The 27328-nt window shown below is 47.8% G+C and overlaps 1 protein-coding gene across 1 annotated transcript; it reads right to left on the reverse strand.

Moving 5' to 3' along the window:
- Positions 1–11936: 11936 nt before the first annotated feature.
- On the reverse strand, positions 11937–27076 carry SVOPL (SVOP like; the record flags this gene model as incomplete). The annotated part of the gene is made up of 14 exons (XM_082281175.1): positions 11937–12098; positions 12453–12542; positions 13733–13814; positions 14583–14694; positions 15253–15455; positions 17324–17397; positions 18985–19113; positions 20480–20605; positions 22690–22753; positions 24484–24608; positions 24713–24784; positions 25240–25338; positions 26319–26410; positions 26998–27076. The coding sequence occupies 14 exons, from the start codon at positions 27074–27076 to the stop codon at positions 11937–11939; spliced, it is 1509 nt and encodes a 502-aa protein (XP_082137301.1).
- Between the last annotated feature and the right edge of the window lie 252 nt (positions 27077–27328).

Consider the following 27328-nt stretch of genomic DNA (forward strand, 5'->3'; position numbering starts at 1 on the left):
TGTACTATTTTGTTTAACAGGTATCTCAAGTGTGATGTACCTCTGTTTAATGATCGGAAAATCTTGAGTGGAAAAATGTTTGTTTGCAAAACCAGTCATTTTTGTGTATTTTTAAAGAGGGGAGAAAAAGCATCCTTTCTGTCCACAATCCCTTGTTCTTTTTCCGTATTTCTCAATCTGTCATTGTCAGAATGCAACCAGCATTCACCTGGGAGTACACAAGTTTGAAGAGAAAGAAGGCTCTTCAGCCCTTCCATCTATCCTGGTTAAGATCACCACAAAATGAGGATGAAGTACCTTATTTTGTTTGGTCTACTTTCCAGAAGCTCTGACAACAACATAAGGTTTGCTTCTGCCCTCGGAGGCTGCAGAGTTAGAGCAGTACTTGTCTGTGGTTGCCCTAGCTATTGTTTTTTAGTCTTCATTTATGTCATCTTAAATGAAAACTCAGTGTTTGGGAGAGCAGACAGCCATTTGGATTAACTGAGCTCTGACTGTGCCAGAATTCTGCAGTTTGACTTGTGCAGACAGTTGAGCGTACCCAAGCCTGCTTCTGCCTGGCTCTGTAGCCCTGGTGTGGTGCTGTGCATGGAAGAGACTGGATCCAAATGCTGCTTGTGCCTCTCTGCTGCGTGGAATGAGAAAAAGGCCTGGCTTTGCCTCTCGCCCGATGAGATCGTGCCTGTCTTTGTCATAGGGTGGCACTGCACACTAAAACAGAGTGGCCACTCCACAGGGGCCGCTGTGCTGCTCAACCTCTCCATCACTCCCACAGTCGCCACAGGCCACCGGCGAACAGCCGCAGCACGCCAGCCCGGCGCCCCCGAGCTGCAACGTAGTTGCTGGGAGCCTCGAAATCCTCGTGCCTGCCAAAAGCCTGGCCCCAGCACGGTTTGCAGCCAAACCTCGGCGCTGCACATCACCTCGCACACCTGCCGGGGTGTGTTGGTTCAGCGCAGCCTGGTTTTATTAGTGGGGGCGGGGGAAGCCACGCGGCGGCTTCTGAGAGAAGCTGCTCGAAGCCTCTGCTATGTCCAGCAGGGCCAATCTCTGACAGCTCTGAAGATAGACGTGCTGCTGGCCTAATTAGAGAAGTTGGTAGTGCCTCTGTGATGACTTATTTAAGGCAGGGAAAAAAACTGCGCTCAGTTCTTCCGAGGCGTGGGGAGGTGCTGCGGCCGGGGCTATCCCGGCGCCGCAAGAGGCCGTGTGGGCAGCGCGGCCGTGTAGCCGCCACCGTCTTAGCAAGGCTTAGTGGCTTTTAGCCAGCTGTACTGCGAGCAGAAGGGCAGAGGCAGGGGCTTGTTCTTTGCAGCACTCTGCATAAAGAGAGGTGCTGAATGGTGCCAGGGCTGCGGCAGCTGGCACCGCCTGCATGGTGGCGGCGTGGCTGGTGGCGCAAGCATGGCGAGCAATTCCCCGACATGGAATCCAGACAAGAGCAAATTCTCAGCGCTGCAAACTCCTACAGAAATCTTTGAACTGGTGGAACTTGGTGACAATGCTACTTACGAGCAGCAATTTTTTCTTCCATGTCAGAGAAAAGGAAAGGTGGAGACACGTGAGGAGAACCGACATGGTGGCACTGAAGTCAGTAAAGAAAGAGGGAGAGGAAGTGCTGCAAGCGCCGGAGCCGAAATTTTCTTCAGCGAGCTGTAGTAAAAGACTATGGGTAAGTAAGCTGTCCCCCCGCAGCTCCTTGAGTCCACGAGAGACGCAGGGGTTCACTTGCGTGACAGAGCAAGTGGACGCCAAGAGGAGCTATGAAAACCTTCACTCATATAAATAAGTGACTCACGGGCAGCAGTTTTTCCTAGCCGGAGAAGAGGAGGAGGTGTTTTGCCTGTTTTGCCCGTTAGGACTCCCATTTCAGCAGGTTGGGCGGGGCTGCTGCTTGTGAGAAGAGAACCAAGTTGGAGAAGTTCACAGAGAACTGTCTCCCATGGAGGGGGGACTCCACAGTACAGTGGAAGAAAGACTCTTCTTTCACTGAATGAACAGAAGAAATTAGAAGTGACAAACAAATTAAAAACTGCATGCTTTCTCTCCCTGCGTTGTTAGTGGGAAAGAGGCAGGGGCTGGGAAGAAGAAAGTGTTCTAAAAGTCATCAGTGAGTAGTGTGGGGCCTCAGGGCCCTGTTCAGGGTGTGGTGGTCTTCTTTGCAGCCTTTGTCATAGAGTTTTGCTATAATAGGCAGAAGTTCTTCATGAAGATGCTTAAGTCATAAGCTGTAACATTTCAGTCTCTGACAAGTGTAAGGTACGGCAAGTGGCTTTGGTGTATGGTGTAAGAGACAATGTGCCACCAAAGCCTGGCCTGATACAAGAAGGGACTTTGAGTCACTGGGGAGGTGAGTGATTTTGCAGAGAATTTGGCAGCTGTGGGAGAGTAAGAGCCCACAGGCAGCAGGAGGAGGTGCTGGAGAGGTGTTTGAGTGGGCCCTCCCAGGAATTGGTTAGAAAGGCATCTCAGGTATAGAAAAGATGTGAAAGAAGGGATAAAGAAAAGGTAGAGGTACAGGCAAGGATAATGGCACCTTTTTTACAGCCCCTGATGGGAAAAAGTGTAGGGAGCCCCAAGACCAAAGGGAAGGGGGTGACCGCCAGGACAGCGACTGGGAAGGAATCAGTGTGCCATTTGTAAAACAAACCAGTAGAAACTGATTGTTAAGGGTGTCAGGATCTGCTATCATACTCGGGGCTCACCACACTGGAGCCCTTGCTGAAGCAAGAAGTGTGTTTCCTAGCAGACATGGGGACTTCTCTCTCTGATTGGAATTTTATGCCAAAGGGGGAACAATTGTTCAAATATTCTGATAAGTGGGAAAGATGAGCAGGTGCATTTTATTCAAGCACTACTGGTGAATGTGTGTGTGTGTGTGTGTGTGTGTATGCGAATTATCGCTGTGTGTTTTATCTTCATAGCTGCCTTTGGCCATTCCCTTCAGACGCATTGTACAGGGTTGGGAGAGGCCAGGAAGAATAAGACTTGAACAGTGAGTAGGCTCGTGTCCACTGAGTTGTTTTATACTTTTTCTCTGTGTAACGAAAGTGTCTTGGGGTGACTTTATGATGTGTATCCCCTATCACTGCTCAATGCCCAGAAATTAATTTTGTGCTTTTCTGTGCCTTTAAACTGAGCCTTGAGAGGGGGAAGAGGAAAAAAAACCGACTGAGCTTTCCAAAGCAGTTGTTCAAGGACACACATGCATGCTCCTTGGCGTCCTGCTGAGGTGAGAGGAGGAGCAGGGGAAGCACCCTGCTTGCTTTCCAGCCAGCTTTCAGCTCCTCTTCTCCGGAGGGAGAGAGAGGTGAACTTTGTTTTCCTGGGATTTCGGTTTTTCCCTTCTTCTCTTCTGGACTGTTTCAACGTCAGAACACATCGGGAGAATTCTCCACCGAGGCCCCGGAGGTGGGCCTACATTGACCCAGCTCTGAGGAGGAGGAGAGAGACCACACCTACAGAAGGACTCTGAAATCCTCCTGGGTTTCTGTCCACAGCTCTGAGGAGGAGGAGAAGGACCACACCTACAGAAGGACTCTGAAATCCTCCCAGGTTTCTCTCCACAGCTCTGAGGTTTTATTGTTCAGCATTATTATCCTTTTCCTGTGTGTTTGATAAATAAAGAGTTTTTTTATCTCTTTCATTTTTCTCCAAGGAAAGTTTCTTTTTGCCTGAACCAGGTGGGGAGGGTTGGTTGTAACTTGCCTGCTATCAGAGGATATTTTCCTCCACATTTGTCCGATCCCAAAGCCGTCGCTTTGGGGTTTTTTAACCCAGTCTAAGGCTCTGTAGTGACTGTGTGCAGCAAAACTGAAGGGCTACCATGAGCCAGGGGAGTTCTCTGGCTTGCTCAGATCCTGCTGCTGGGCAGCCAGCTCCAAGAGAAGAAGATGAATGGAGGGAGCAGGCTGGGAAGGAAGGGGTGGAGAGTCTGCTTCACATCCCTGTCCCTGCCATCCTGGTTCTGATGTGCTGCTGTGGGGTGCTGCAGGCTGTTCCCCCAGAGAGCTGAGGGTGCAGACCCTCAGGGGTTGCTTGAGGTCGCAGGAATTACTTGAGGTAATTGGTGTGTCTAGTAGGGGTTACTTGAGGTCATTTGGGGGCACTTGAGGTCATTGGAGTCCCTGATGGGGTCACTTGAGGTCATTTGGGGTCACTTGAGGTCATTTGGGGTTACTTGAGGCCATTTGGGTTACTTGAGGTCGTTGGAGCTCCTGATGGGGTCACTTGAGGTCATTTGGGGGTCACTTGAGGTCATTTGGGGGTCACTTGAGGTCATTTGGGGTCACTCAAGGTCATTTAGGGTTACATGAGGTCACTGGAGTCCCTGGTGGGGGCCACTTAAGGTCATTTGGGGGTTACTCGAGGTCATTTGGGGTCACTCAAGGTCATTTAGGGTTACTTGAGTTCATTTGGAATCACTTGCGATCATCTGAGGTTACTTGAGGTCATTGGACTCCTTGATGGGGTCACTTGAGGTCATTTGGGGGTCACTCAAGGTCATTTGGGGGTCACTCAAGGTCATCTGGGGTTACTTGAGGTCATTTGGGGTTACTTGAGTTCATCTGGGGTTACTTGAGATTATTTGGAATTGCTTGAGGTCATTTGGGGGTCACTTGAGGTCATTTGGGGGTCACTCAAGGTCATTTGGGGGTCACTTGAGGTCATTTGGAATCATTTGAGGTCATCTGGGCTTACTTGAGGTCATTTGGGGTTACTTGAGTTCATCTGAGGTTACTTGAGGTTATTTGGAATTGCTTGAGGTCATTCGGGGTTACTTGAGGTCATTGGAGCCCCTGATGGGGTCACTCAAGGTCATTTGGGGGTCACTCAAGGTCATTTGGGGGTCACTTAAGGTCATCTGGGGTTACTTGAGGTTCATTTGGGATCACTTGAAGTCATCTGGGGTTACTCGAGGTCATTTGGAATTGCTTGAGGTCATTTGGGGGTTACTTGAGGTCATTTGGGGGTTACTCAAGGTCATTTGGGGTCACAAGGTCATTTAGGTTTACTTGAGTTCATTTGGAGTCACTTGCAGTCATCTGAGGTTACTTGAGGTCATTGGACTCCTTGATGGGGTCACTTGAGGTCATTTGGGGGTCACTCAAGGTCATTTGGGGGTCACTCAAGGTCATTTGGGGTTACTTGAGGTCATTTGGAATCACTTGCGGTCATCTGAGGTTACTTGAGGTCATTGAACTCCTTGATGGGGTCACTTGAGGTCATTTGGGGGTTACTTGAGGTCATTTAAGGTTACTTTAGGTCATTTGGAATCATTTGAGGTCATCTGGGGTTACTTGAGTTCATCTGGGGTTACTTGAGGTTATTTGGAATTGCTTGAGGTCATTTGGGGTTACTTGAGGTCATTCGGGTCACTTGAGGTCATTTGGGGGTCACTCGAGGTCATTTGGGGGTCACTCAAGGCCATCTGGGGTTACTTGAGGTCATTTGGGGTCACTCAAGGTCATTTAGGTTTACTTGAGTTCATTTGGAATCACTTGCGGTCATCTGAGGTTACTCAAGGTCATTGGACTCCTTGATGGGGTCACTTGAGGTCATTTGGGGGTCACTCAAGGTCATTTGGGGGTTACTTGAGGTCATTTGGGGGTCACTTGAGGTCATTTGGGGTTACTTGCGGTCATTTGGAATCATTTGCGGATATCTGAGGTTACTTGAGGTCATTTGGGGTTACTTGAGGTCACTCGAGTCCCTGATGGGGTCACTTGAGGTCGTTTGGGGGTTACTTGAGGTCATTTGGGGTTACTTGAGGTCATTTGGGGTCACTTGAGGTCATTGGAGTCCCTGATGGGGTCACTTGGAATCACTAACCCTACCCCTAGGCCTAACCCCAGCCCTAGCTCCAGGCACAGCCCTACACACAGCATTGGGCTGAGGCCAGCTCCAATCAGGAAACCACGAAGGCCGCACAGTTGTTGCAGCGCCGTGCTCCCCTTGGCATTCCTTTCACAGTGTCAGTGGCCCTGGAGCTCTAGGCTTGGGGGTGTTCTGAACCCTAACCCCAGATGTAACCTTAAATATACTCTGTTTTGTTTGCAGCAGGCCATTGACCTGACTTCTGAGCATGTGGGGGAGTTTTAGGCTACCTAGAGTGTTTTTCTTTTTTTTTTTTGTGGTTTTCTGTTTGTTGTTGTTTTTTGGGTTTTTTTTGTATATTGCTGTGTTGCAGGTTTGGTTCTGTAACCAGGCAGAAACACCAATTTAGTGTAGTGGTTTGCTTCAAGATACTCATTACTGCTTATCCTCTGTGAGATAAGAATTAGGAGAAACGCAAAGCAGGCACCAAACTTGAAAGAATATAAAGAAGTTTATTAACAGACCTAAAAGAGGGAAAAAAAATTTATACCATACCTTCAGAACACTTCTCCCCCCACCTTCCTCCCTTCTCCCACTGACAATGTAAAAAGACAACCCTTGAGATGTTCAGTCTGTTTACCACTTCCATCGTAACCTTGTTCAGTCCATTTAGAAAGAGAAGTCTCCTCTTGCTCGTGCTATGAAAACATTATCACAACGAGACAGCCGCCCACTCCAAATACTGTTCGGTTCATTTAGGAGGAGGAGTCTCTCTGCTCGCATGTGAGTCCCTTCCCATGACTTGCAGCTTTTCCCTTTCGAGGGTCCACTCTTGAAGTTTTTTGGGGTACAATTTTAAGGTTGAGCCATTCAGAAACAAAAGTTCTCTTCACCCATCTCTGGGAGCATTTCATCTCCAAGAACAGAGGCCCTTCTCCTTCCCTGGGAGCAAAGAGTCTTCCTCATCTTCATCTTTAGGACTATCTCTGGGAGCATCTCTAGGAACTGAGGTTTCTCCTTTCCCATTTGGAGCCAAAGTCCTCATTGTTTCCATCTCTCCCTGTCCAAACTTCTCATGAAGTTACAGCTGTGTCAGCATCTGCCTATCTCAGCGCAGGTGCTTTTGCTTACGAGTTGAACACTCCACCCCCCATATCTTCATGAAATTACAACAGGATACTCTGATATATCATAGCTTCACAACAGAATTTCAGCTTTAAGCATCTCCTCTCTCTCTCTTCCCTCAGGTTTTCAGCTCTTCACAGCACTAAAAGGGTTAATCTCACCTCGGCCTTGCAGCTGGAATGTGGCTCATTGCAGTGGAGGGGGGGGGGGGGGGGGGAGGGGGGGTGGAGCTGAGCCACTCAGTTGCCCACAGCCCTGCTGTGGGGGGGTTCCACGGCTGGAACAGGCCCATGGCTGCAGTATGGCCGTGGCCCGGCCTGGCCTGGCCTGAGCAGGACCTGGCCTGGCTCTCTGGCCCCTGCACGGCCCCCGTAGCCACCTGTCCCAGTGCCAGAAACAAGAGAAAGCCTGTGCCTCAGGGTTTCTATTCTTAAGTGTGGATCACAGAGGTGGTCATAACTTTTAAGTGGCTCAAAGAATTGTCCATATTCAAACTGGCCAGCTGATAGGTTCTGTCAGGTCACTGAGGAAGCTGTAAGCACCCCTCTGCAGAACATCCCTTCCAGGACTATGCTTGCTAACCTATGACATTCTCCACCCCTCACCTCTGTGAAGACACATTTAAGAATTATTATCAAAGTTACATTCAACTTCCACCCCTCGACAGTTCAGTACAGTTTCAATGTAAGTTTCTCACTATCATTCTACTTAACTTACGACTTAATACTTGCTTTGCCCAGTATTTCTCCTAATTCTTATCTCACAGAAGATAAGCAGTAATGAGTATTTTGGACCAAACCACTGCACTAAATTGGTGTTTCTGCCTGGTTACAGAACCAAACCTGCTACATGCTGTCATCATCGTTGCTTGGTTTGTTTGGTTTTGTAATGGCAAGTTTTTACTACCTGAAGAGAGCTGCTTGCGAGTGATACCATCCCAGAGTACCAGAAAAGAGTGAAGAGACCTTAAGGAGCAGAACAGAATGGTGAGGGAGACCATTCCAGCAACATTGGGGTGGTCAGTGCATGCCACAGTAGTGGAGATTTAAAAAAATAAAGCAGCACTGCCACTGCAGCATTTGAACTCTGAAAGGTCCAGCTTCACGTTCAAGCTGTTCTCCCAGTGGAAAACACTCCTGCGGTCCAGTTACTTTGCTGTGTGCTGTGAAAACTCTCTTGAAAGAATCCCCTGGGAAAAAAAACCTGACTCACCTTCCACCTGGTGGTTTTGAATATCACCCTGACAATCATCCGAAATCACCGCTGCGGTGAGGTTTGACATTCAGATTTTACTACTTCCGTGCAGGTGGTGTTTTAAGGTTGAGCCGTTCAGAAACAAAAGTTCTCTTCACCCCTCTCTGGGAGCATTTCATCTCTAAGAACAGAGGCCCTTCTCCTTCCCTGGGAGCAAAGAGTCTTCCTCATCTTCATCTTTAGGACTATCTCTGGGAGCATCTCTAGGAACTGAGGTTTTCTCCTTTCCCATTTGGAGCCAAAGTCCTCATTGTTTCCATCTCTCCCTGTTCAACTTCTCATAAAATTACAGCTGTGTCAGCATCTGCCTATCTCAGCGCAGGTGCTTCTGCTTGCCAGTTTAATACTCCACCCCCCATGCCTTCATGAAATTACAACGGGATACTCTGATATATCATAGCTTCACAACAGACTTTCAGCTTTAAGCATCTCCTCTCTCTTCTCTCAGGTTTTCAGCTCTTCACAGCAGGGCTGGGGGGGGGGGGGGGGTTCCGTGGGTGGAACAGGGCCCATCGGCTCCAGGATGGCCGTGGCCCCCACACGGGGCCTGCAGCCACCTGTGCCAGCACCGGAAACGAGAGAGAGCTCTGCCTCGGAGTTTCCTATTCTTAAGTGTGGATCACAGAGGTGGTCACAATATTAAGTGGCTCAAAGAACTGTCCATATTCAAACTGGCCATCTGATAGGTTCTGTCAGGTCATGGGGAAAGCTGTAAGCACCCCTTTGCAAGAACATCACTTCCAGGACTATGCTAGCTAACCCATGACAACAAGAACTTGGAGGAAGTACTACGTTCTTTCAAGATGCTACGGCAACAACTGCATCTATGTTGTGGATTTTTTTCCCCCCCTTACCTCAATTCACCTGATGATTTTCCTGGGTTTTTTTAGTTGTGTGTGTGCAGCGTCACTGCTGATAGCGCTGGAAGTCAGGGGTCTTCATCTCACTTCACAGGAAGGGTAGAAAACGTGTTTATTGAATCATAAGGAAGGAAAGGTCCTTGAGAAATTTCCCATCTGTCTACGCAAATCGTAGCTCTTACAGTGTTCAGTTGCAATTTTTTTGTGATGGAAACAGCATGGAGAAGCAATCAACATCAAATGCAGCTCACAGGGAGTGACAGATTCCAGGAGGTTGTTCTCTTTCCTACCCAATCCAACACCAAGCATCCGCTCTCATTTTACTTGCTAAAAAGGGGGGAATGCAAAAATAGTACCTAAAATTAATAAAGTGCATGTAAAAACCATAGGACTGGATACAGTGGAAATGAACACATGTTTGGGTATGTCCAAAAGGTCTCACTTCTGACAGGCAATCCCCGGGACTGCTTTGAGAGGGGACAGGTACTGACCTAATAAACCAGAGCAAGCGTAAATACACTTTAAGTTACTTACTTCTTTTTTATTTAGTTGGTTCATTTAGATCCAGTTTTAAGGAACACATCTATTGCCTGGAGCCTCAGGACTAAATATTGCCGTGTTAGAAAAGCTTTTATGTCACGTATTTAAATTCTTGCGTGGGTTGGATGTTTGTAGGGTGTGAGGCCTGTGGACCCTGTGTTCAGCAGTCACCACTGGCAATCCCTGAATGGCTACGCAGACAAATGTCATCTCTCAAATGACCCTGAGACCTTACAAGCTGAATTTAAGATGCTGGATTTAAGATCTAGTGGGCGCTTCTCTGAGTACACAGAAAGTTCCACAGATTTTTATTTTTCCATCCTTTTGACTTCTACCATGTAAAGGCCAGCAGCTGGAGTTTGTAACTCTTATTTGTAGCAAGGAGGATAGCAAATTAACTGAGATAATTCCCCAGGAAAAGGGGGATCCCATTAAGGAATGATTACACTGCCACTTTTCTCAACCACTTTTAGCCAAAGTTGTTCCAGCTGTAGCTGCATCAAAGCTTTTCTTTTATGTTTCAAACTATCTTAGTAATTACTGTAAATCCAACCCCATGAAGGCCTGAGTGTCTCTGGCCTCTGCTCATGGGGTTGAATTTCACCCACAAGGGGAGAATAAGTTGGTTTGTCCATTTGCTTGTGTAAACTTTGATTCCCCCTCTCCCCCACATTCTCTACGAATTATCATACAGGCATTTTAAATTGCATAAGACTATAAAGCACATGCACTTCTAAAAGGCAACCATTTAAGGAAACAGGCAACAATTAATCTGTTAAGCCTGAAAACCAAATATTAACTGTCCCACACACTTTAGAAAAAATTCAGCTATGCCCCAATGAGGTGTGTGTATACCTATGTGACAGAGGTGCGTTTGTAGGGAGGGGTTTTCTGAAGTCTGGTTCTGAAGCCTGTTGGAGAGGATGAAAGTTTGGTAAGAAAGTTTCACAGGTATGTAGGCTTGACAGAAAGAGCTCTGAATGTAGAAACTGAGGATGAGATAGAAATGAAAGCAAGTTTTGGTATAGAGTAAAAGATGTTTTGCTGAAACACTCAGCACTGAGTAACTGAGAGTGCAAAGGCTGGAGATGAGTTGGAAGGAGATTTTTAGGAGTAGGACAAAGGTATGTGACTACAAACAAAGACATGTTTTTCACCAAGTAAATAAGTCTCAAGAAGAGCATAAGTAAATAGAAAACACGTGTTTACCAAAAAGAGAGATATGGCAGGCAAACAAGAAATGTTGATGTAGCAAGAAGAAGAAGAGAGATCTGAGAATTTTCCACTGTAAGCTTAAATTGTAACTTACTTACTTTTGTGACTGGATAATAATGAGTATAATATGGTGATGGTGGTAGTAATGATAGGCTATAGGCAAATGTAAAGGTATTGTGTATGGTGCTTATTGGTCGTTATGTATTAAGATACTCTGCAAAGAAAAGTATATAATGCTTTGTAACTTGAACAGAAAGCGGCTCCAGGTATGCCTACAGCTGGAGCTGGCAGCTGTAGGGCTGGCTCTGCATACCCACTCCCTGAAATGCTGTAACTTCGCCTATGCAAGAAACAGCTTTCAAGAGAGCCGCCTGAAGTGCAGACATCCTTTGTGAGCCCTTCTCCTATAGAAGCCCTCATAACCCAGTTTGCTCAAACATCTACCATGCTCTAGGCTGCCAAAGAATACGGATTATTGTCAGCCTGTGGTGTTGTGGTCTCTACGGGTCAGACTGCAGAGTGACACACAGTGGTGTGCCCATGCTGCTGCAGGCCATGAAAATCTCCATGCTGGTACAGATGAACTGATTTCAATCACAGGACTGCTCACCACCTCCTCTAATTAAACTGGTGTGACTTTCACAGGGGAGACTGCTGATTTTAGACTCGCCCCCTTAATCTTTGTGCTTAGTGCTTTGGCTGATTGCTTCATAGGAAACACTGACCACAGCAGGTGGGGCTCCTGCCTGCCCTGAATCTGATGAAGAAATTGTTTTAGTGTTTTAGGTGTTCTGTGCATCTGCCGTGCTCTCCCTCTGTGAGAAGCTTCTGGTACTCTCCTTGCAGCACAGGCAGAGCAGAGCGTATGCCCATGAAGCTGCAACTTCAAGTCAGGACTGGAGATAGATGTGAAGAGGGGCTTGCACAAGCTAAAGCTCAGACACTTACATGAGGTGGCTGGGGCTGGCAGCCTGGCTTGTTCCTTTACAAGAAAAAAGCTTTGGGCAACTGGGATAACAGTGCTTGAAGCTGGTGCAACAGCACGTTCCTGTGTGTGCCTACCAGGCTTGTGAAACCTCAGGAGAGCTGGGGATGGATTCTGGCTGAATCATCACCTACCAGTCCCTAAACAGCATTTAGATCCACAGGAGCTCCTGGTGTGGTGGTACCTACCTGCAGGGCCCTGCCCTTGGTCTCGATGGGCAGTGTGACTGCAGAGATGGCACACACGATGCACACAGAGGAGAAGAGACACAGGGCCCCGATGAAAGAAGCACTCATAAGAACCTGCAGGGCAAAGAACATCAAACAGGAGCTCGCTGGTGTGGGGGGCTGGCACTTAATTAGCAATTAAGAGTGGACAAAGGGTCACAAATGCCTGAGAGACTCCACAATAGAAAAAAAAGTATCTTTTGAACCTTAAGAGGTCTCAGAAAGTATCAGATATTAGAGAGCTGAACTCTGTGATGACAGATACTCAAAGCTACATCTGGCAAAGACCACCCAAGTACTCTGGACATGGGACTGGGGGGGAATTGATTACATCCTCCTTTTTTTTAGGATGAACTTCAGGGGCATCTCTCTGCATTTGATAGCAGTGCTCAGCACAATGTTTACCAACATTATCAAGCATGCTCTTACTTGTGATATAAATGGGGCCACCATAGCTCCCACACGGCACAATGACCCACTTGTCCCCATCCCCAGTGCTCGCATTGTGGTGGGATAAACCTAAAACAGGCCAGAAAGATATTGGATTAGTACAACAGCAATCCATGATGTCTATAATTGTTTTCCTTTTTAAAAACTTTTGTTCAGAGAAACCCATTGTCTTATCAAGGGCAGCTAGTGGGATAAGATGTGAAAAGAAATAAAAGCTCCCTTGGGTCTCTTTTGAGCCACTACAAATCTGTCATTTTTTGCCCTAAGTAAAGTTCTAGGGCAAGTCAAAGCTGGATGGGATTCCCCTGCATTTGTTTAGCACCACTAACCACCACTATCTCCTGGCTCTATGACCAGAATCACAGAGGTTAGGCTGGGTGCTAAAGGAAGAATTCCATTAGTACTGCTGGGCCCTGTATCTGGAAAGCAGGAGGACAAGGTCTTGTCTGCAGCTTTCAAGTCTGCCTATTCATTTTTGTCAACAGCACTTTTGTTTAGAAGGAGGAAAAAGGAAAAACAGATCCCAGTAAGAAATCTCCAGGCTTAGAAGAATGCACTTTGTGTAGTTTGTTTTTCACTTTCTCCCAAACACCAATGTGCCAATAAAACACTTAAATATTAATTTTTCTGAACTTTAAGTCCTCTTAGTATCAACAGATTTTAGCAAGTATACTCACACAAGCCTTTGTTTAAACACTTTACTGGGCCAAGCAAATGGAGTAAATTAACTGAAGAAGAGTCCAGGCACAATTGTGAGTAGAACTGATTTATGGTATGGCTGTTACAGCAATGGTCTTCACATCAACAGCAAATAATTCAAAACTACTAAAATTTTTGTATTTATTAAAGCCTGGTGCAAGTTTAAATATTACAGGGCACTATTAAAAGTGCAAGGGAGCTGCTTCTGTTTGCTTTGGATCACTTTACTCAATCAACAAGGAAATCCATTTAACTCCATACAACTGTTTTTAAAAAAAGAACAACAGAAAACCCAGCAATTTGTACTTAACTCGCAGAACTCATGGTTCCAAAGTTGTATGAAGGACAAACTCTCGGAAGGATTAAAACTACTTGTAGACAGAACATGGCAATTTCCATTGGGTGAAAAGAATTGTATATATAACCCAGGAAGCCAGAGATACATAGTTCAAGTAAGGGGACTCTTAACTAGCCCATAAACTAGCAGGCAGCATTCCTGGGTATTCACAAATGGTATTTCAAGCCTCCAGGCAGCCCCACATACCTCAAGGAGAACTCACCTCTGCTGTGTAAATGTAGATGGTGTTGAAGTTTGCTGAAACCAAGGCACGCAGCATGAAGAGAAAGCCAACCATGCCTGCGCTAGAGAGAAAGCCAGTGGAGCAGTGTTAGTGTCACTGAGAAGCATCTGCAGAGATGCCAGAAAGAAAGAAAGGGGCAAAAAGGGAATGAAAAATATAACTTCTTTGTGGTGGATGTTGTTAGTGTATTTTTAAATTTTCTGGACTATTAAAATGCCCTAGGGCATATCACCATGTCCCGCAGCCATGGGGAAGAGAGGAGAGAAGATCCAGCAGGCAGGAATTGTGCAGCAAGATTGATCTATTTAATTATTTTACAAACTCTTTTATAGACTTTTTTTCTTCATAGTCTAATTGGACAAGGATCAGCCATCCCTTGGGGGTAATTGGCTAAAATCCTAAAACATCCATTGTCAAAATATTTTTCTACTATACTATAAACAAGACTTTTCAAGGCTGCAGGTGTTTGGTTGTTTACAGAACTCTGCTACCTCTTCTGTGAGAGAGAAAAGTCTTTCATGGACTTAGAAAATAGCAAGAAAATCCTTGCTAGCAGCATTTTTGTATCCACACTGGACTGTGCTAGAAAGCAGCTTGTTGGATGCTTAGGGGAAGCCATGTGGGCTCAGTAATACAAGTGAGCCCCTCTGCACATCACTGCACCACAGCACCTGCTGCCACAGCTTTCCCAGGAAAAGGAGAGCCAGTCAGAGACTTTTCCCAGACCTACAAGAATTACTGGCCTGACAGACCAGTGACCTGAGAATACCACAGCATACCCTCAGCATTGCATACCCTCGAACAAGACCTAGAGTCTAAGCCAGAGTACCTCGAGGTGCAGATATTAAGGAGCAGAAAGAATAGAGCTGTACATCCCATGGTGATACACAGGCTTAGACGTCTTCCGAGGAGATTGATGCTGAGAAGGTTCACAGGATTTACTGGAAATAAAAGGGAAAACCATAAAACATTTGATGATCTAACTGCAACGACTGTCTGCCTTGACAGACCTTACACGGTGCGACTCAAAGATACCTCTCTGCATCCCCAGTGCCTACCAAGTGTTCTGTAAAATGCACAAACCCTGCCATTCTCTTCCTGTACCCTGTAAAAGCTTGTGATTTGCCCCATGCCCCTTTCTTTTCACCCTTCCCCTCAGATGATGAAGCCTGTGCTTCTTGAAGTTGGCTGTGCTGAGGCAGGACACCAATGTCTGTCCTGAGCCATGCAAGCGAGGCACTACTGGGTGAGCAGCACAGGCCTGGGTGGTTTTGCTCCCCCTGGCCACAGCCCAGCCAAACACAAGAGCCTGAAGGTTGCCCCATTGAGAGCCCTACTGAGCCAAGAGCCACAAGCTCCTGGCCTGTATCCCAGAAGCTGCCAGCAGTGCCAGGTTCTCGTCGGCCCCTGGCACGTCACCAAGTGCATGCACAGCTCAAACCTTTGCCGGGAGCACTGTGAGAGGGGAATGGCAGGGCAAGGATTGGGGAAGAGGTTACGTGCGATCTCCCCGACGGTGCTGATGATCATGGTCTGGTAGGCAGCAGGCCCAAAAAAGTGGCAGTGGCAGGGGCTGTGGCTCTCCTCAGAGTCATCACCAGAGTCCTGCAGTGGTGGGGCCGCAGAGCCACAGACGAGGTCCCGCTCCAGCAACTCAGCACTGGCCAAGATGACGCCGTAATAAGCGAAAGCTATGCCAAGCCTGTGGGGAGAAATGCTGCAGTGAGGTGCAGCTGTGATGGTGAAGGCGAGGAAACTAAAATGCAGCAGGTTTTGGGTGCCCTGGGATCTCTGCTGCTGCTTGTACCAGCTCTGCATGATGGACCACCTTAGCCTGAGCAGAGCAGTGGCCACTGGTCACTTGTCCCATGGCATTCCCCTCCTACGTGTGTCCATTCACTGCTCTTCCTCAGTAAACCCCACCCCAGCTCATAGGTCAGCTTTGTATTGGGTTTGCATGGCCAGGTTTTGGCAGTGGGCGGGGACTACAGGGGTGGCTTCTGTGAGAAGCTGCTGGAAGCTTCCTCCATGCCTGACAGAGCTGGTGCCAGCTGACTCCTGCTGCTGGCCAAGGCTGAGCCCATCAGCAATACTGGTAGTGCCTCAGGGATAATATGTGTTAGAAGGGGAAAAAACTGCAAAAGTAATGGCAGCCAGATAAAGAAGTGAGAACATGTGTGAGGAGCATCTCTGCAAACACCCAGATCTGTGAAGAATGAGAGGGAGGAGGTACTGCAGGTGCCAGAGCAGAGATTCCCCTGCATCCCATGGTGAGGCAGCTGTGCCCCTGCAGCCCATGGAGGTCCATAGTGGAGCAGAGATCCATCTGCAGCCTGTGGAGGATTCCCATGCCAGAACACGTGGATGCCTGAAGGAGGCTGTGACCCCATGGGAAGCCCATGCTGGAGCAGGACTTGTGACCTCCTGGGGGACCCACACTGGAGCAGCTCATGAGGAACTGCAGTCCATGGGAAGGACTCCCATTGGAGCAATTTATGGAGGACTGTTTCCCATGGGAGGGACCCCACACTGGAGCACAGGAAGAGTGTGAATGTCCTTATCCTTCCTACCCAGGGATTTTCAAGAGGAGTTTTCATTAACTGGCCGGAGAGGCTCACACTGCACCCTGGCTGGGTGTCAAGAACACAGCATTGGTGATGGCAGCCTTGCTTTGTCATTACCAAGTATTTCAGAATATGCCTGATCATAATCAGGCTGAAAAGTAATTTCCACTTTTTTATCCCCCCCTGGAAGTTTCAGAAATGAGCAGCAGAATCTAGGCCACCTGGGAAGGCAGGGAATGCTGGGGGGGATGGGAATGCAGACCCAAGAACATTCCAGGGACTCCTGGGAGGACTAGGAGGCAAAGAAAGATTAAAAAAAAAAAAAAAAAAAGATATTTCATAACACTCATAGAAGTCAAGGAGAAAAAAAACCATAAAAAATTCAAGGCCTGACTTCGCAACATTTTGGGTCAATGGGTTCCCATGGACCTATTATTTACACGTTTCCATTCCAGACAGCAAAGTCAATGAAACATGTATTACCCTTGCAAACAGCTGCTGGGAACACTGCATGTGAAACCTGTCTCCTCCACCTTAATTTCCCTCAGCGAGTAGCACTGGTAATGGTGAATGTGTTTCTGCTGCAGCCCCGTCTCACTGGTCCTTTGGCCGCCCTTGGGGAGAACAGGTTTACCCCAAGGAGGGAAGCAGAGCTGCAGGCACATCCCACTGCAGGCAGGTGTGGGCTGTGCTCCGAGGTTCTCCCCTGGTTCCCAGGAGCCGCCCTGTCCTGAGCAAGGACTCACAGCAACATCCTGGAAGTCCAGCCCTTTTCTACCTATGTTAACAGCAACCAGTCAGGGTATCTGAGGTGTGGTCTGAAACAGGACAAACCTATGGTGATCCATGTCCCCATGGTCCCCTCCAGCTGCCAAGGATCTGCAGCCACCATCTGAGGCAGAGTGGTGTCCTGTTAAAGGCAGAGTCAATGGGAGACTTCTGCTCCCTGCACACTTTCAATTGTCACAAGACAATGAGCTGATAAGCAAGAGAAGAAAAAATTTACCATATGATCCATATCTGCAAAGTGGTTCTGAGGTATTTGGGGTGGATGAGGTCCTTGAATCTTCCCCTTCTTTCCTGCAAATCATATGATAGAAATAAAAGTTTTTATAAAGGCATCTTTTATACAGGAGCAAGTGTTCTGTGAGAGCAGCTGGCACTCCAGGCCCTCCTGTGCTCCCCCTGTCCCCAGGCTGCTGGTGGCACAGACAGAGGCACAGATGGTGCAACACAGCACCCACCAAACCTCCAGAGAGAAAAGCCCCGCTTCCCAAGAGATACCCACAGGAAGCTGCACTGCAAAGGATGGAGGAGGGGAGAAGAGAACATCCTGCGCTCTCCTGGCCCCCACAGGACCCCCCCAGATCTCAGCAGTCTGGTCCTGTTGTGACGGTGATGGTGCCAGAGGGGGCCTTGGTTGCTGCCAGGAGCCAGCACTGCTGGGGCTTCTGTCAGCTCCCACTGGCCCGTGTGCTGCTCTGCCTGTGAAGCAAGCTTTTGGCCACACACATCTTCCTGGGAGGCCTGAAGTGCCAGCAAGCAGAGACAGGCAGGCACTGGGGGCCCTGCCTGCCCTGCTGCTCCCCAGGATCCCTCTGCTGAGGGGAGACAAGGTCACAAGGATGGTGTGGGTTGCCTTTATTTTTATTTTCCTCGTCATTGGTTAAGACTGAGAGGGTGCCCAACTAACAAAAGCCCTTCCCACATCCAATCTGGGTCCATTACATAAATTCAATTAAACTACAGGGAAGCTTCAATCCTAACTAATTCCAATACAATAGCACCATCATGCATGAATTGCTAAGGACAATACTTGGTGCCTGTGGGATTGAATAAGCAGAAAAGAGGTCCAGAAAAGGGATTTTAAAGAGCTGGATAATAATTTTGAGGCCCTGGACAATGGATTTGTCTAATCTTCCTCTCTTGGGGGTCAAAGGAGCGACCTGACCAAGTTCCCACCTATCAGTCAGCAGGGCTCACACTGGGGGGAAGGGGGAGAAGCCTGGGGGGCCGCTGTCTCCCCTACAGCACCCACATATGTTTTTGGGCATTTCAGTCCAGCAGTGATCCACTCCTGAGCTCCTCAGCTGCCTACAGGTACAGATGGTGGTATCTGTGAAATGGTCTCTCCTGCTCTGACCCTCTTCTGCTGGTCTCGGGGACCTGGGGTCTTGTCAGTGGACAAGCCAGGTCAGGGGCTGGGCAAAGCCTCTGGGAGCACTGTGTTGACCTCATGACAGGGATCCTTGCAGCCTGCCCAGTCCCAGCCCTGAGAGAGACCCCAAGGGACAGTTCCCAGATCTCATGGCAGAGGGAACACCCCTGCAGGATGGGTGGGCAATAAGGAACAACATGCTTTGCCAGGAGCCCTTTTTGTGGTAAAGGAAGCAAATCTTTTCTTAGCACAATATATTTCTGAGCAAACACAAATTGGGGAGAAAAAAAAAAAGCAGAAAGCTCCATTCCATTTTGAAGGCCAGGATTACTGTTTCTCCAAAAGGAAACGACATCTCCATCACCACATCCAAGAGTTGTTTGGAAAAGAGCCAAGCAGGGAGGACACAAGAGGCAGAGCAAGACGTGGTTGGCAGTCCCTCTCCCTCTCTGAAGCCCAGGTGCCAACAGCCTAGCGTGGGGTGGATGGGCTGGGCAGCCTTGGCTTACCTTGGCAGGCTCCCTCAGCTGCCCCTCTGGCATGGCCACCCCATTCATCCTGGCTATCCTCTGCAGCGTGGCCAGCGCAACCGCCGTGTTTCCTGTGGTCATGTTGTACCGTGCTGACTCCGGGATGAACTGAAAGCAGAGCAGGAAGCCTTTCTGCACCTCTCTTGTCCTGCTCACAGCTTCCCATCACGCCCAGGAGCCTGCTCAGATCAGCACAGGGCACTCCATGAGCTGGAGCAGCCTTTTGCCTGTCCTTCTCCCCAGCCATGCCCTGGGGTACACTGTGTGTCCCAGCCCCTCATACCCCATGCTGGGGGGCTCACCCTGCCCAACAAATCCATTTGTTGGTCCAGCTCCCCAGGGGTCTGCCACTGAGGCATCTGTGTCAAGCACATATGAAAGGTGAAAGCCAAAGACACAGGTTTAACAAAAACAATCCTGAATTAATTGACATTCTAAAATGACATGAGGCACATATTACTTGCTCAAGCGAAAGTCTTGAAGACACAAGGACATTATTAAAAAGGAAGTCATGGTTGAAATGTAGGAACTAACTCATCACTATCATTTGGTGCTTTTTCCAAAATAAAATACCTTTTAATTAAATGGTGTCTCTATTAAATTATAAACAATTCCATCTGTTTCACTCTAATATGAATTAAAGACTCCTTTTTAAAGGTATGTATACTAACTCTGCCCTTTTTTTTTTTTTTTTTCCTGGAGGACAAACTTTTGCTATGCAATTTTTCTGGCAAAAATAATCAGAGAAACTACACACCCAAGTTATACGAGTGTACATTTACAGCAACCTTACATTTGCCTGCCCAGGTGGACTTGTGCATTCACTCAGCTGCCGAAAGGGCTTTTACATCTGCATGGACTCCACCACCCACAGCTCAGCACTGCAGTGCCCGGGAGCACTGTAAGCAGGGATTTTCCACATCACCCTCCACAAATCAGGTGATTCTCATGTCCAAGGCTGACTTTTCTGAAGCAGAAGGAAACCTGGTGAAGCTGTGGTTAACCCTGACACTCATTTGTTGTCTGAATACTTTACTGAGGCTGCTTTCCTCAGCCCTAGAAAATGTAAAGACTGAAGAGCGTGTGCTGTGCCCAGCATTAAAGCAAAGGTATTACTTGTGTTTTTTTGCACACCCTGCCTTGCCTGACTTCCTCTCAGTGCCTGGCCCATCACCAAAATCCCTGGGTACTGCTGGCAGCCTGGACACTGGAACCTGGGCTGCTGGAGGGATACAGCAGACCAGTAAAGCCAGGCCATCCCCAGCAAGGTAACATCTCCCCAGCAGCTGGTCTGCAGCCCCACCAGAACTTCAGGGCCCTACCAAGCCACTGGGTGAGAGGACTGAAGTGGAGAAGGGACGACACAAGAAGAGCCCCAGGCTTGCAGGGGGTGGAGGGTGATGCCTCGTGGTGCCTGGGGAGACATCAGGGCAGTGGCAGTACAGCAGAGAGTGGGGAGGGGAGATCTTCCTACCTTGAACACCAGGATGAGAAGAATGCCAGGGATGGAGGCAATTCTGATCAACCACCGCCAGCCGACGGTTGGGTTCACCACTGATGCCAGGCCAATGATTAACAAGGAACCTGCCAGCCAAAACACCTTTCCAGGGGAGAGAAAGGGCTTAGAACATGAACTCATGGCAATGATTTGTTTATTTTCTTCCCTTCTGGTCTGGTTCTGTGCATAGATTGTGAACTGTGCTAGGGAATGCTGAGGTTCAACAGAGCCATCCCTTGGCTGTCTGAGAAGCTGGGCTTGGGTTGAGGGAAAGAGGGAAAGACAAGGGTTTAGGGAGGGACAGTGAAGGTAGACTTAATTAGCTCCAGGTGAAAACCGATAATTTGCTGTGGCTACCATTGTACTTAAAGCCACTGCTTTTGTCCTCCCAGTCACTTCTCTGCTAGTGCTCATGCCCACGAATTTTCCTCTTGTCTAGGTCTCTTCAGGGAAATAGCAGATTTACGGGCTCAGAAGGCAAAACTAGGCCAGATTTCCACTGCTGAAAGTTGGTGGCTCTCCAGTAGACTCAATACCAAGCTGTACCAACAGAGAATCTGTCCTCTGCTCTGCAAATACATTCCTTCCTGAGGTTTGCTTGTTGCCATTAGGAGACACGTGCCTTTCCAGGGGATCACCCAAGGGAGCTCAGCCAACACAAATCACAAAAGCTGCAGCAAATTCATGAGTAGCCTGTGAGCAGAAATAACAAATTTCTGGGGAAAAATACAAGATTTCTCTTCTATAAATCTTTGTGTTTCTGATGACACTTTGGTAATGATGCCCTTGGATCCAAGAGGCTGCAGTGAAAAGCAAATTATCCCTGCCACCAAATTATCCCTTTCCACCAGGAGTTTGGCTCAGCAGTGGGATGAATTGGTGCACTCAGAGGGGTCACCACTGATCATCTGCACAAACAGCAACTCCCCACTGCAGAAGTCTGCAGTAAGCAATGACCCAGCAAGTGGGCACTTGCTAACCCTAACCCTCTCAGCATGTCTCAGGCCACATTTGGGACTATCTGTGCTAACCCTGTCCTGTACAAAGCCCCTGCAGAGCCTGAGCACAGAGAGGAGCAGATTGGGACCTCACCTGGCAGTCACTGCATAAACCACTTTGACACTGAACTGTGCCATAAATCAAATCCCTCCGGATGGGAGAGAATTTTCTAAAAGTCCTTGCAAGGAATTTCAAAGATAAACCGAGACTTCTCCTGGAGTTTCAATGCTGCCGGACAGTTGTTTATTAAATCTTATCAGAAGAACAGAGGCACCAGCGTGACCCAGGTACAGCATAGAGCACAGAAAGCAGGAGAGAAGTCCAATTATCAAGATTTACATGGCCTTTTAAAGATAATTTAACCAATAGTTACTAAAAACATATATTATTTTCACTTTCCTACCAATTATTCAGTAACACGGGCAGGAACTGCGGAATTCTCTATCCAGTCATTCCAAACTACTTTTACTGCAGAATATGGAATAGTAGAAGAAGGAGAAGAAGATTTGGAGAACAACAACAATCCTCCATTTTGGTATTTTTTACTCTTATCTATTTACTACAAAGAGAAGCCCAAAACCTCTAAATTTTTCACCCTGTGACAATCTTTCATTGTAGTCTATCACCTAATTCACACCACTGTATTCTCTAGTTCTTGTCTGACTGTTGGTAATTTTTTTCCAAGGTTTGAAGCTAAAACAGTGTTGTTCAGGGGGGTAAGAACCCTTAAAAACAGGCAGAGAAATATTCTCGGCACTCTGGGTTCCTACACCACTTTTATGCCCGGGGGTCCAAAGAGAGGGGGGGATACACCTCAGCTTGGAGTGGGCTGGGAATGCCACTAGCTCCAGTGCCTGCCAGTCCATCAGCACTGGCCCCATTAGACCAGGCAGCCCCATTATCAGTAGGACAACCAAAAGCCTGGGTGTCAGCCATCGCTCAAAGTCCCTATACAATGTTTGGAGCATCAAATTATCTGAGAAGATACTGCCTCTCTCCTGTGTATGTCTTTAATAACACAGACAGCACACTGAGGTGCAGGAGGCAGCAGACACTCGCTCAGACCCAGACAAGTGTGGTTAGTCTGGGAGAAGTGCTGATGTGCTGGAGACCTGGCTTCCAAACTGCAGGGGGACAAATCTCCCGGGACTCGGAGCTAGAAGAAACAGTGATGTATTCACTTTTACCTGAGACAAGGGCAACATGTATCCCCGGTATTTGGTGGGCAAAAATTCGGTTTTTATGATAAGTCTAGCAAAAAAAAGAAGAAAAAAAGCAGAAATACAGCTGCAATGAGAATTTCCATACAAATAAGTAACAGTTCAGCTCAACTCAGATTGTGAATACCATCCCTCTTCCACCTTGAGCACCCAGCGATGCCATGAAGATTTTTTGCCTTTTCTTTTATACCCCTTTTATACCTTTTTTACAGCTTCTGTATTCTTAGTGCTTTTTGCCTACATTCTTGGACTTGTTTGTCAAGCTGAGAGACTAAACATTTTAGAAGCTTTGTAGCTAGGGATCAGTGTGCCCCAGACCCCAAGGTCCTCTCCAGAGCACATTCTGTAAACTAAGATAGAACCATCCAGGGAAAGGTTCCTTGGGGAAGGGGACTCATTAGAGCCTCTCACTGGGGAATTTTTGATAGATATGCTAATTAGTAAAACCTATAATGTTATACCCAATCTTTTGGGGCTGTGCACTGCGGTGTGCATTTCAGTGCATTCGACCTGGACATAGTGCACCTAAGGATCCTTAAAATAAATACCAAGGTAAAATCCCTTTTCCCCTTCTAACCGTGTTTGACTCTTGATTTTAAGACCTGGAAAAGGCACCACCAGAGACCAGGAATCCCTGTCCAATATGCCTCCCACTCAGGCACCACATTACATGCAAGGGAAACACAAGGCACAAATCCTTTCTAGCCCATGGCTGTGGGATACAAGTGGGTAAACACCACAGTCTGTACATCAGGAAACCTATGGGAAGGTCCTGTGGGGTGACTGAGGTGTCAGCACAGGCATAGATATGTTCATAGAAATGAACATTTTAGTAAAAGGATTTTTTTTCCATTGAATAAAGAGAACCCTCTGCTCCACTTTTTAAATGGTTGGAGTGCCCTTGGGGCAGGGGGCTCCTGGCACTGGCATCTCTCAAGCTCCCAGGTGTGAACTGTACTTCCTTGGCTGGACAGAGAGAGAGGTGGGAAGAGACCCACACTGGCTCCTTCTGTCTCAGCCAGTGAAGTGTTTTATAAAATGTTCCATTTCCCTCCATCATCAGAAGGCTCATTAGCAGCCTCCATGGCCAGGGAATGGGGGCCCTCCTGTGAGGGAGGCAGTGCACGGAGCTCAGCAGTTGCATGACCCAGGCACAGGTGCCTTCTCCTCCCAACAGCACCTCTCTCCCTCACGTTCTTTCCTTCAGCAAAGGGCTTTTGGATCAATGTGACCAGTTTGGGGCTTTCCTCTGTGGGCAGCAACCAGGCTTGGAGGAACCATGGAAGATGCTGAAATGTTTCCTTTGTTTCCATAAGAGAATCAACAACAACAACAAAATTATTTTTCCAGGCTCCTAGTGAAGTTGTTGTTAGTATTATGAACTTCTCCTCTCCACATCCCCCTTTCTGCCCCAACAGGACAGAAATTTCATTTCAGTGGGAACGTTTTACATCATTCAAAAGGAATTTTCTACTTAAGCAGAATTGTTGTGGCTTTTTAAGGAGGAAGCAGTGTTTACTCATCTGTTACCTGTCTAATTGTTTTTATATGTGCTTAATAATCCCTCTGTCACCAACTTCATGTAAACCAGCTGCCCCCCTATATTCCAGGCCTCAGGAAACTGCAAATTAGGTGAATGGACCGGAATCTAGTGAAATTGCAGAAGGGCTTTCTGTTCCATGGCGATGTGGGAATCTGGTCCCCTTCCCCCTTCCATCCCCTCCCTTACCTTCCCTGGGAAGGTGGCTTGCACAGCCTTACCCTTGCGCGTGGCCTGACACGCCACCTCCTACCATGGCCCGCAGGAACACAAACCAGATGTAGGATGGGGCAAACGAGGTCAGCAGGGAGAAATAGGCTGCCCAGAGGAAGGAGAGCAGCAGGATCTGCAAAAGGGCAAGAATTAGGGTCATTAAAGCATAGGCTCAGCCAGGTGCACGGCTCCCATGGAGCGCAGGAAAAGGACACGCAGCCCCCGGCAGTTGCTCACCTTCCAGCGGCCGTACCTGTCGGCCAGGAGCCCGAGCACTATGCTGAACACCATGTAGCCAAAAAACACCATCTGAGGGGGATGGAAACACAGTTGTGGAGGGCCCACTCCCAGCTGCACCAGGAGTGGTGCTCTGCTCCTTCAGCTGCAGCTGAGCTGTGTGCTCGCAGGGCAGCAGGAAGAACTGCAGTGCCCAGAACCACAAGTGAGTGGCTTTCAGGGGATGGCTTCCTTTGTGTAGGCATTTACTGCTGCATCCCTCAAAGCTGGGGGTGGATGGCAAGGATTTCAAAATAAGCATGTGGAAGTGGGGACTTGCTTTGGCATTAAAGCTCTGGGCATGGACAGCTGCTCTCATCAGCTGGATTTCTAGCTGTCTACAGTTGTGGTACTGTTCTTATCCCTGTAAGGAGGCCCTAGGAATTTGTTTGGTTCGCTGGGAAATGTGCTTTCCAGAACCTGTGGTGGTGCCCATGACTGTGATCACATGCTGGATGACCTGTCTGGGGGGAACATGAGTCACTCACTGTTGTCACTAAAGCCACCTGCCAGTCTTGAAGCTGCCACTCGCATCGGATGAGAGGGGACACAACAGCTATCAGCATGATCTCCATGGCTTCAACCACCTTTGGGAACAAGTGTGTGCATTAGCAAGGAAGGAATGCACAAGAAGTCCTACAAGCCCTGCAGCCATGGCCGTGCCACCATGTCAGAACAGTCCTGGGAAGCCATGGTGCCCTCCACAGTGGTCTGAGCCCTGTGCCTGATCTGGAAGATGTTGGTGACAGGGAGAGGAGGAGAGAAAGGTGCACCTAGAAAGTAGGTATAGATACACTGTATATCTAGCACGTTTGGAAAGAGTCATCCTTGGCAGAGAAGACTCTTACCCTGCTGTCTTAGTAGATCTTCACCTATCTCTGGAAACCAAGCTGCTTGGGTGGGTACCCGGCTGTGAATTCAGGCATCTAACATGAACTCTTAAAACTATTTTTGGTTAAAAACATCATTGCTCCATTGGCTGCTTGCCCCAGCAGCTGCCTTCAGTTAAGAATGAGCTGATGGTTTACACACAGCGTCAGACTTTTTTCACCTCAGCTGCAGCGATCCTCATGGATAGACCCTCACTACATCTTTACCCCAGCCTGGCTCAGGCTTTTGCCCAAGTTCCCAAAATAGAAACACAATTCACCCAAGACCATGAAAGTTAGGAAATTTGTCAGGTAGCTGGGTGAGAAGACATGAGGCCTTCTGAGCCAAATTGCACAGGGTTTGGGTGTCATGGGTATGGCATGAAAAATGCCACTGCGAGGCTGAACCTAACCCTCAGGCACCACTGAAGATGTGTCCTGACAGTGCTCCAGGGCAGGGGCCAAGCCCTGATGCTCTGGGCCAACCTGCTCAGCTTTGCCCTGAAACAGGTTTGGCATCAATGGGGCCAAAATCTACTTTCACCAGTGATGACAGTAGCAGAAATCCTGCTTGAGAATGTGTGTGTGGAAAAAAATGGGCTGGCTGCAATATGTGCTTATGGTTGTTATTGCACAGTAATGAGGAAAATGAGAAGAAAGCTTTTTTCAGGCCAGTGCAGATGGCTGCAGATACCTACCCCAGTGCTGCCCATGATGAGGAAAAGCATGATGTGGAACCTGCCAAACCCAATGGTTTCCACAGCTTCTTCCACTGTAAATGTCTTTTGCCCTGACCATGAAAAGAAAATTAAGACACAAAAACTGTCAGCAGTCAAACTGTACCTCCTCTTCGTGACAAGTCAACCTTTTTCATACTACTGTGGGACTGCACCAGGAAAAAGGCTGGAAACATCTACCAGTTATGTGTCCACTGACCAGCCCCTGTATGTCCTGGTGGCCAGGAACAACAGGGGGTTGCTGAAACAGCAGGCAGTGGGAATGGAGGAAGGACAGCCTTGTACACTTGAAATTGCTTTGCAAATAACATTTGCAAAGAAGAATAACAAATAAAAAGAAAAACAAATAAAGAATAACATTTAAAAAATTATCCCAAGTAAACAAACCCTCAAATTACCAATATAAACAAATGTTTACAAAAAGCAGAGGCCTGAGAAAAGCCAAGCCAGCCAGCTCTTCCCACTGCCATAGGCAGCAGTCACCAGCCTGGTAGGTGTGATAGGAAGGGAGCATAGAATGCTGATGTTGTGGCTCCATGTACAAGAGGTTTTAAGTAGCTGGAGTGGCACTACTGAGGAACCTCCCTCTACCCCAGCTAAATAAGGACCCAAATTTCTATTCCTGCCAATACAAACTCACCTTTTGGTGGTTCTTTTCCCTCTGTGTGGATTTCCTCCAAGCCAATAGCATTTTCTGCCTCTTTTGGTGCAGTGGCCATCTCAGCTCCTGCTGGGACCCACTGTCACTGTGGCCAAGGTTAGGATTTACCTGTGAAACCTCGCGACAGTCACAAAGTCACCTGAGCAAGAAAACAGCAAGGCAGTTCCTCATGCTGGAAGAGAAACATTCAGATACGGTCAAACATGAGTTTGTTTCATGCAGCTACTGGAAGATGTCCCTTGGCATTGGGGTTTTGGTGAAAACCACATAGAAATGTCCCAGGGTAAGTTAGTTGTACTGGCAGAGATCA

The sequence above is a fragment of the Coloeus monedula genome (genome assembly GCF_965178545.1).
Source record: "Coloeus monedula genome assembly, chromosome: 4".
NCBI lineage: Eukaryota > Metazoa > Chordata > Aves > Passeriformes > Corvidae > Coloeus > Coloeus monedula.